Raw genomic sequence first — 11293 nt, 5'->3', positions numbered from 1 at the left:
GTATGAGCTTTACACGTATTGCTTTGGAAACGCACATCACTCATATGAGCACGGGTGTACTGGCTAGCCAGTAAAATTTTACATGCTTGCTAGGATCATTTTACATGCTAGCCAGTTAAGAGACATTTTCAAGGTGACTACTGTGACTTGATAAACTGATGTTTACAAGTAGGGAACAAATAAAATCACTAAATTCTACCTAGCGTAAATTATTATACAAACTATTAAAAATTCCAATATTTGAAAAAAAATCGTATGAGCTTTACACGGATTGCTTTGGAAACGCACGACACTCATATGAGCACGGGTGTCAAATTTTACTAGCTAGCCAGTTAAGACACATTTTCAAGGCGAATACAATGATTTGTTAAACTGACGTTTACAAGTGCGGAACAAATAATAGTTACTTATGTGACGCGCTTAGTAAATTAATCTTTACGGGCGCGCTGGCTTTTGTGGGACAAGTAACGTACGGAACGAGTCTTCATAAGCCAGTAAGCCTAGTAAAGATTAATTGCTAAGCAAGTTGCATACAAACATTTATTTCCACCTTTAAATTTCATTTTTTAATTGTTATTTATGTTTATAAAAATTTTGTAATGAAAGGCGGTGGGACAATTATACCTACGTCACCATGGTGTTGAGATAAACAACAAAAATACTGTCAGAAGTTTTGTGAAAATTGTTGCAAAAAGAAAGAATGCCCGTTGAAGACTTTGAAGGTGATTTTCTTAAGTGCAAGAAAATAACCACGAAATTACCAACGCTGCAAGTGCGGTTCTCTACTGATTCGATCCCAAGAGCGGTATGAAAATGACCGCAAAACGGATCAAAATGCATTATTAACGTATTGGGTGATTCAAAATGATTGCGGCCAAGTATTGCAACTATGTACGAAAATTTATGTGGCAACTGTGTGGATAAGGTAGAGTTGTCATTTGTATGACATTTCATAAGCGCGCATTTGATTTTTTTGATATCATTACACATTGATTTGACAGTTTTCAAAATTGCGCGACTATGAATTGTCAAAGAAATATCAACTCTACCCTACCGACACAGTTGCCACATACATTTTCGTACATAGTTGCCATACTTGGCCACAATCATTTTGAATCACCCAATATGTCACTGCAACAATTGATAGTTAAATTTGTTAAAATTGAAACTCGCCAGTCACAACAAATACAATAGATATATTGGTCTTGTCTTTTATTACAATTTGTGATTGAAAATTGATAGATTGTTATTCTGGCGTATCTCAGCAACGCAATGTTCAAATATTTCCACTCGGTATCTCGGATGCTGACTCCGGCCTTTTGTCCCAGTGGCGTCTGTTGTTTCGTGCGGTCTCGGCAGGGCTCGGATCGTGGGAACCCCAGAATGTTAACACGGCCCTTCCTGACACGAAGAGTGTCCTCACTCGACAGACGACAAAACGCCTTTATCTGGAACTTGCAAGAGAACTTTAGAATAGCACCTTGACACTTCGGAGAATAATTATCTCTGACGGTTGCTGGACCAAATTGGCATACTCCTTGTAGACCTAACCTAACAGAACATTGACAGACGAGCTTGGCCAAGTCGTACGTTAATAAACAGACAACACAAAATACATAATTGAGGGGAAATAAAAGACTTAACTACAACTTAAAGAATCCTAAACTAAATAAACTTAAACTATATGGACAGTGAAACATGAACATCTGAGCATCCCAGTGACTACCATCAACCAACACTATCCAGTGTACCCAAGGCAGGCAAGTCACATCAACCTATGGTCAAGTGCGAGCGAGTCCCAGGCAACAAAGTCCATCGCTCTCCTCTCGACTTGAACCACGGTCTAGCTCACTCGTATCTTACCCAAGGCCTCATATTGTCAACTGCAGCTACTCCACTGTAACGTAGCCTTGACCTACCAGTCCCTGGGATGTCCTTTACCTCGTACCGATCGTTCCCCAAAACTTTGGCCACTCGGAACGGTCCTCGCCATTTTGGCAGTAACTATTGGCTGGAGCCGGTCGCCGGCGTACTGCTTATGCGAATAAGCACGAGGTCATCTTCCTGATACAAACGGGGAGTAGATCGGGGATGATCGAAACGGTTCTTCTGGGACGCTTGACACCGTTCAGTGTGAGCCACCATACGAGCACGAATTTCAGTTACATCCAAAGGGGTTCTATCTTCAGGTTCCAATAGGCCCCCTGAAACAACTCTAAACCCCATTAACGCCTCGCTAGGGGAAACCCCCACGGCTCTGTTCAAGGTTCCATTTAAGCCCAACTGTACATTATGAACATTTTCATCCCAACAGTCATCATCTAAATCGGCACCCATAGTTGCGAGGGAATCAAGTACAGTCCGATTATACAGGCTGTCCCAGAACTCGCGTATCAGCCGTTAACCACGAGTTCTCCTTTTTCATCTGATGAAAATTTTACAAGAAATATTTTTTTGAAGTCCATAGTTTATAAATTACAACAATTTTATGTTAGCCAATCATAGAAGAATGATTAATTAATTATTTAGGTAAACTTTACTGTGAACTGTTCTTCACATAGTAACATAATTAATATTAAAACAACAAATAAGTTCAATATTTATTTGGTCCATTGTACAATCGCAGTTGTCACGCTAATGTCACGGTGACATTAAGTTAGAGCATTTAAATTTTTTTGACAATACAAAAATGTTCAGCTCTGAAGAATACACCGAAATGCTAATAATATACGGTGAAAGTGGAAGAAACGCTAATGCAGCAGAAAGGCTGTATCGAGAACGTTTTCCAAATCGCCTACATCCTAGTTCAAACGTTATTTTAAGACTAATTAACAGGGTACGAAACAGCGGTTCTGTGGTACCAAACAGAAAAGGTGTTGGTGGTGTCGATCGCACGGTTCGTACTCCTAATACTGAAGATGAAGTGCTTGAAACATTTAATGAAGATGGGACGAGAAGCATTAGACATGTGGCCAACACAATGGGTCTTACAAAAAGCACTGTACAAAGAATTTTACGGGATAATCGTATGCACGCTTCTCATTATACTAAAGTGCAACACCTATTACCAGAAGATTATGCACCTCGAGTAGAATTTTGTACCTGGTTACTAGAACAACATGCAGAAAACCCATTTTTCCTTAAGAAAAATTTATTTACTGATGAGTCTTATTTTTCTCGACAAGGCACTTTCAACAATCATAATTTTCATGTATGGGCTACAGAAAATCCGCACGAAGTTTTTATTCGCGGTTTTCAAAATCGTTTCAGAAATTGGCCTGCAAGGTCACCGGACCTTACTCCTTTAGATTTTTTTCTGTGGGGCCACGTCAAAAACTTGGTTTACCGTGTGCCCGTGAATAATCTGGACACTTTGCGCAATAGAATAAGGGACGCTATGGCAATGGTGACTCCAGAAATGTTACAAAATGTTCGGAGCAATTTACTGAAAAGAGCAAGGCTGTGTATTCAAGCTGGGGGTGGTCGATTCGAACACTTACTTTAATTTTTTTTTTTTGTGAAGTTTTTTCTCGTTTTCTATTGTTAAATGTCAAACTGACAACAAATTCAAGTTAGCCAAACATTTAATCACAACTTTTTTAATTGCTACAGCCAACATCATTTCCTAGGAAACGCAAATATGTAGTCATTTTACCTTTAAGGAAGCTTGTTTAATTGGTTAACTTAAAATGGTTTTAATTTAAAAACCACTAGTGTTTGAATGTTTATGGTTGCAAAATCTCTTTTAGAACAAATATTAAAGTATACAGTTAACGGCTGATACGCGAGTTCTGGGACACCGTGTACTTCTCTACCTGGCCATTACCACGGGGCGTGGCAACAGCATGAATTTTGGTTTGGATGTGGTCGCAAAACTCTCGGAACTCTTCGCTAGTGAATGATCTACCATGATCACAAATAATCCGGCGAGGAACTCCGAAGACCTTAATCATATCTTGCAAACACTTAATAGCTAACTTAGACTTAGTACTCTTGACTGGATAGAGTAGTATAGACGCTTTTGAAAGCGTCTATAATGAGAAATAATTGGGTATTGCCCGCTTTTGTTTTCACGAAAGGATGGTCGATATGCACCGTGTGGAACGGTACCGGAGTTTTAGGTATAGGATGAAGACTACCAGGGGGGCTTTATTTGAAGTCATTCGCAAAGTTGCGTGTGCGCAAATCAGCAACATGCGAATGGTATTGTGAACGGTCGCTTAGCGATATGCGCAACACCATTCGCATGTTGCTGATTTGCGCACACGCAACTTTGCGAATGACTTCAAATAAAGCCCCCCTGGTCGTTTCCCTCCGGGTAATTTAAAATATAGACAATTCAGACAATTATTGACGTATTTTCGAACGAACAGGCGCATGCCCTTAAACCAATATTGACTCGATACCAGATCGTAAGTTTTATCAAATCCAAAGTGACCAGAATCGTCGTGGGACATTCGCAAAATTTGGAATCGGGCTGTTTTAGGGAGTACACACCTTAACCCTCGGCCAGTAATCTTGTATACCTTTCCACCTTTTAGTGCGTAATTACAGAAAAGAGTGCTATTGCTGTCGCGGTCACCAGACTCTAGCAATTGTTTTATGTGTTGAATGGAATCATCTGACTGCTGCATAGATAACAACCAATCGATTTCGTCGATTACGGCTAGATGGACACCATGTTCGCTAATAGGTAGGTTCCGACTCAAGGCATCGACATGCCGCATTTGAAGATTACTGCGATGAACAATCGTGAACCGATACTCACTTAGTTCGAGAACCCATCTGCCTATACGTGCATTCACTTCGCCCTTAGAGAAAGCGTTTCTGACCGCGGCACAATCTGTGACAATCGTAAAGGACCTACCCAAAAGGTATTGTCGAAACTGTCGTACCGAAGACACTATAGCCAAAGCTTCTAGCTCGAAGGAATGGAATTTCCGTTCGTTCGCGGTAGTATGTTTACTGAAATATGAAATCACATTTTCCTTTTTGCCGTTGATCTGTATCAAAATTCCGGCTACACCCAAGCAACTAGCGTCAGTGTATAACCGTATCTCTAAATCAGGATTGAAAAGTGTCAGAACCGGGTCAGAAATCAAATGAGTTTTCAGGGCTTCGAATGAAGTGTTCTGGGCTTGACCCCATACCCCATGGGTAGCTCCATAGCTTCTTTCTGGAGGAGTGAAGTGAGGGGTCGTGATACCGCAGCGTAATCGTTGATGAACTTTCGGAAATAACCTGTCAAGCCAAGGAATTGGCGGACTCGATGAACGTCAGTCGGGACAGGGAAATCACGCACTGCCTTTATTTTGTGAGAAGTTGGTCGAATTTCGGACCCACTAATTTCATACCCTAAATATTCAATGCTGGTTTGTAAAAATGAACACTTCGATAGTTTTAATGTTAATCCATTAGCTCTAAATATCTCGAGTACGCGTCGCAAAATAGACATAGTTTCATCGACACTCCGTGCCGGAATTAGGATATCGTCTAAGTAGCATAACACCTTTGTAAATCTCAACTGCCCCAACACAGAATTGACCATTCTCATAAAGACTGCAGGAGCATTGGTCAGTCCAAAGGGCATCCGCAAAAACTCATAATGCCCATCCTGTGTAATAAAAGCGGTTAGCGGAACCGACTCCGGAGCCATTGGGATATGATAACACCCTGAGAATAAGTCAAGCGTCGTAAAGTAACGAAATCCCGAAAGTCGTCTTAATTGTTCCTCGATAAGAGGAAGTGGGTATTTGTCCTTGACAGTTATCTTGTTAAGTGGCCTGTAGTCAATACATAGACGATATTCACCTGTTTTCTTTTTTACTAATAGGACACTGCTCGCATATGACGAATTGGATTCGCGAATAATATTATTTTGTAACAATTCTTCGACAAGATCCCTGATCTGGGCGCGCTCGCAATCGGAATATTGTCGTGCTCGACGAGAGGTTGGTTCAGCGTTTGTCAACTGTATAGTCATTTGGACCGTCGGATTAACACCTATTTGTGAAATATTGCTGGCCCTACAATCGGAATATTCGTTTAGAAGTCCTATCAATCCTTTAACGACTTTATCGTTGTCAATCCCCACATTTACAACAGCTTCTGAAATCGAATTTACATCCAAAGTGCTGAGTTGGGAAAACTTAAGAAGGTTCCCACTCTTTGAGTAATTCACGTCGGGAAGTTCTGTGAAATTTTGACCCACTAAAATTTCAACTCCCATAACACATTTGTTAATTACATAAAATTCTATCTGTTTATTTCATCGATAACTATGTCAAGCAGCACCGAGCTAGTAGGAATGACTCGATGCCCACCCAAAGTAGATAAGGTAACGCCGGTCTTCAATGGAACTGGTGTTGCTGACAACAGCTGTACCGCTGCTTCACTAATCAACGAACATTCGCTTCCGAAATCCACAAAGCATTTCATTTGTCTCCTCTCAATAGTGATTGTTTTGAAAAACTTACTATTAGCGCTAGGACCTATGAAATTGACGTGTTTCGGTTCAATCGCCAACAAAGGGCGTTTAGCAGTTGATCGCTGGTCATTATTGTTGTTACTGGGGCAGAACCTACGAAAATGGCCCCCGCCACCACATTTAAAGCAAGTTGGCTGAAAGGACTTGGTACTGTCTTTAGCTTTGTCCGGTTTTTTTGGAAATCGTGCGGATGAGGACCAGGATTTATATTTTTCCGTAGCTTTTGCCCTTTGAGTGTTTGTGTACGTTTTAGGTTTAGATATCGCAGGGGAGACCGTTGGTGAGTCATTGGACGTCTCAGGTTTCGATCTGCCAAGTCTTTGTTTGTCAAGGACTCGAAAATGGGCGGCCAACACTTCAGGAGTATTAATGTTTGATGTTTCGATGGCGATTTTGATTCGCTCATCTTCGAGTCCACCCATAACGAGATTGACTTGATCGCCTTGGCTGATCGGGAGTTTCAATTTATGTATTAACGCTAATTTGGCAAAGTGATACTCGTAGTATGTGTCGTATTTATTTGCGGTACAGTCTATCATTGCTTTCATGCTTCCATGTAAATTTCGTTTCTTTTGGAAATTATTTAAAATCATTTCCCTCCACTGCTCCCAAGTGAATAAATGAGACGGTAAACCCCTATACCAAACTTCAGCAGCGCCCCTTAATTTACTTAAGGCCAGGTGACTAGTCGTCTTACTGTCCCACCCGTAAATAATGGTATATTCATCCACTTCGTGTATCCAACTAATTACATCAGTTTCAACGGGATTAAATTCGGCCACAATATTTTTAATAAGAGAGGTATGCATACTTACGCTACGACCTTCATTGGCTTTTTGTAACTTACCTGCGACTTCCTGCATACCTCTTACAATTGCCTCGGAGATGCTAGCCATCGGTACGCTCGTGGTGGAAGTCCCGCATCGTGGAGTGTCCACCAGTACTTGCATCTCACTGTCGGGATGATAACCAGACCCCTGAAAGCCATCGTTCGTGGGAACTCCATCAACACCGTCGGGGTGCTGGGGAAGGTCATGTGGAAGTTCATCCCCATGCCTACGACGACGATGCGGTGACCGGTCTCGTTCATTACGTCGGCGTCGCGAGCTATGTTTTTCGTCGTGGTACCGGCGAAAATGCGATCTGCCGTTTGGCATTTTGGCTTTCGATTCGAGCACTACACGCACAAGTTCGATGCCACTTCTGATGTTAAAATTGAAACTCGCCAGTCACAACAAATACAACAAATATATTAGTCTTGTCTTTTATTACAATTTGTGATTGAAAAATTGATAGATTGTTATTCTGGCGTATCTCAGCAACGCAATGTTCAAATATTTCCACTGGGTATCTCGGATGCTGACTCCGGCCTTTTGTCCCAGTGGCGTCTGTTGTTTCGTGCGGTCTCGGCAGGCCTCGGATCGTGGGAACCCCAGAATGTTAACAAATTTGTTTGTGTTTATAATAAACTTTTTCAAAAATCATTTAATTATTTTTTGATGAGCATCGTAAAATATTACAGGTCTCTTCTACGAGCCTGTAACAACCTGTGCCTGTAACACAGACAATTAAACATAGTAAGACTGTCTAGATCATGGGTCTAGATCTATTCAAATTTCAGCGACGCGCGATACTAGCGACGCGCGATACTAGCGACGCGCTAACGTAGGGCCGAACTAGATGTATAATAAGTTGCATATTCTTCAATTATTGAATCGAATGTATAATTAGTTGCATACGGACATATCTTTTGTTTTTATTTAGAAACAATTATCCAAACATTTTATTTCATTATTTTTAGTTTTCTTATAAAGTTTTTAATTTTGAAATTGTTTTTCGCTTATAACGATCCATTATCTTTTCTCTGAGATTGAGTTCACAAATTTTGGTACGTTGAAAAACCTATAACACTGCCTGAGAATTTTGATGAATGTGCACGTTCTAGGACAACTTCAGGATCAGGAATCACAACTTCTGTAATTTCCATAGTCATTAAAATCTTTGAATTGTCTGGAAAAACTGTTATTTTGTGACACTGTGAATTTGGAATGAAAAACTGATGGGAATGGCACGGCACATCTATAAAATCTAGTTTTTTGCGAACTTGTAAAATAATTTTCTAAAAAGTCTTGACAAATGAGTGAATTTCCTAATTTTGAAGGAAGTATTCCAGAAGTATCTAAAACCTTTATCCACCGTTTTTCAATTCTGAAAATAACATTTTTTGTAATAACTTTTTTTTCGAAAGTATTACTTACCGAATACGAACTTTTTGGTCAAAAACTATTCAAACAAGTTAGTCAGGCTTCGACATCGCAGGTAGAAGAGTCTCGGGACAAGTGCGAAAGTCGTTTTGGAGGATTATTTTATAATTTTTATCATAACGAAATTGATTGGCAAATTTTTGACAATGATTAATAAAGATTTTTGAAACGAACAATAGTAGTTTATTTAATGAGTTCGTGTGTAATTTGGGCTTTTTTTGGCATGAGTGGGCCAGTTTAAAACTCGAGTGAAACGAGAGTTTTAAAGATCCACGAGTGCCAAAAAAAGCCCAAATTACACAAGAACGAGTTGAATACAACGTTTTTTTGTTCGACGAGCCCCCCAAAGGCCCCAAATCGCTAAAAACCTTTAAAATTAGCTTGACGTTTCGTTTTGACAAGTTGTCAAATTTATCAAAATCCGTTCACACAGGAGAAAATTCTCAAATTCTGACAGTGTCGAACAAAAAATTTGATTTTTTGAATAAATCAAATTTCCCGCTGTCAACGTAAATAGCCGATTCATCATCGACTAAATACGGTTATTTAGCTCGGCCCTACGCTAGGGTTGCGCTAGCATCGTCCACGTCTCCTAGGTTTTATATGGACTTTAACAGTCTTAATTCGTTATTGGTCTGTGCCTGTAAAATATTACAGGGCTCTACCCGTAACTACTCATCACAGACAATTAAACTATAGTAAGACTGTCAAGTGGGATTACATTTTCGGGGACGCGCTCAAGTGGCGCTGCCCGAGCGTTAGGCCAAACTAATGTATAACAAGTTGCATATCTGACTAGTTTCTGTATACCTAGTTGCCTATTTTTTTTTCAATTTAATTTAACTTGATACTTATTTAAAAAAAATAAAAACGACTAATTAAGTATTGAACATTTTAATACAAATTCTAACATATACAACAAATTAGTAGTTCATTAAACGAGTTTGTGTGTAAATTGGGATTTTTTGGGCATGAGTGGACTAGTTTAAAAGGCGAGTGAAACTGAATTGAAGGGTAGATCTAGTTCAATAATTTGATTTTGCGTTAACTTTCAAAATTTCTGGAGATAATTTTAGAATCGTGCAAAAGATTTTTTAATTTTGAAATTGTTTTTCGCTGATATCGGTCCATATAATAAATGCTTCTACCTTTTGAAGTAAGACTACTAACTTTCTTGCATTCAAGTACTTGCAACACACTAGAAGATTTTGTTGGGTGTCTATTTTGGGCCTTGGGCATAACAGGAAGGATTAGATTCTCTACAGTGGGATTTTCAGTAATCGTAGAATTTTCAATTTGTTCAGCTGGTCTAACATTGTTTATTGAAGTTTTATATTTATAGAATTTATTGATGAAACGTTGACAGAAAGTAGAAAATTCAAAATTACTGATGACATTATTAATTAATATTCAAATCAACCTTCTTTTTAAACGGAAATTCCCGATCGGATTAACGAGTATATTCGGTAATTTAGTTTGGCCTAACGCTAGAGCAGCGCTAGTGTTGTCAGTCTGTGGTTGTCAGTGTCTCCCATATTTTATACGGGTTTTGAAAGTCTTAATTCTGTTGATGGTCTGTGCTACTCATTTACTTATATAGTTACCACAAATGTCTGTAAACTGATCTTCGATCTCGTCTACATCTGCTAGTGGCATACGGATTTCGATTAATTCAAGGTGTGTCCCATAACATTAAACATTAATTATTGTACCAATTGTAAAAAAGTTGAAAAATAAAGTTTAGATCTACGTTGTTATAGTTATTTAGTCATTCATAACGGCCGCTCCCGCACATAACGGACACCCTTAACGGACTCCGGCCGTTATGAGGTTGTTTACATGGTGACAAACAGTCCGAAAAGCCACCTTTAACAACTAGATATTACAAAATAGTTATTAATCAGCAATGCACGAAAATAAAGTTTTCAGGATATGAATCTGTGCAGAGGGATATTCGGCACGGAAATCGCATGAATACATTAACCACATACATTAACCATCAACGACAAAAAATGTATCCAAAGTTTTTTAAAAATACATACACTCCGCGACAACTGATTAGCCTCACCCACAAAATAGAGATTTTTTCAAAATTTTGATCCTAATGGGTATTCTTGCTAGAGTCATTTAATGCACCAAGGTAGGTAACGATTGGTTTGGAAGACAATTTGTCACTTCTGACAACTTAGAATTAACTGCAGAAAAGGGTCTTAAAATTCATAGAACAAGAATCCATGGACTAATGGGCCAATCTTTTTTGTGTGAATCATTTTCCTCAAAAATTGATAAAAAAAGAAGGAAAAATGAAACAATCAATCAAACTCCATCTACTTCCATGGATTATGAGAAACAATCCGGATCAGAAGATAGTCAACCTGATGGATCTCAACGATTACGTTGTACTCTATGTCCTGGAAAATCATTTAAGGATAATAACAGATTGAAAATTCACGTAGATATAATACATTCATTTTTGTTTTAGATCAGAGTAGGCTATTTTAATTTTTTTAAATGTTGGTATCGGGGCTATGTCAAAATAACA

At 39.1% G+C, this 11293-nt stretch overlaps 1 protein-coding gene across 1 annotated transcript; it reads right to left on the bottom strand.

The window, feature by feature from the left end:
• Positions 1-1176: 1176 nt before the first annotated feature.
• On the bottom strand, positions 1177-7951 carry LOC138125258 (uncharacterized). Its single transcript, XM_069040500.1, has one exon. The coding sequence runs from the start codon at positions 7642-7644 to the stop codon at positions 6256-6258; it is 1389 nt and encodes a 462-aa protein (XP_068896601.1). The 5' UTR covers positions 7645-7951; the 3' UTR covers positions 1177-6255.
• Positions 7952-11293: the final 3342 nt, after the last annotated feature.

Source organism: Tenebrio molitor, chromosome 1 (assembly GCF_963966145.1).
Source record: "Tenebrio molitor chromosome 1, icTenMoli1.1, whole genome shotgun sequence".
NCBI lineage: Eukaryota > Metazoa > Arthropoda > Insecta > Coleoptera > Tenebrionidae > Tenebrio > Tenebrio molitor.
The sequence above is the reverse complement of the archived record's forward strand: the minus strand, read 5'-3'. Positions and strand labels throughout refer to the sequence as shown.

Coding starts and splice junctions, on each gene's coding strand:
- LOC138125258 (XM_069040500.1), bottom strand. CDS start 7,644: ATGCCAAACGGCAGATCGCATTTTCGCCGGTACCACGACGAAAAACAT.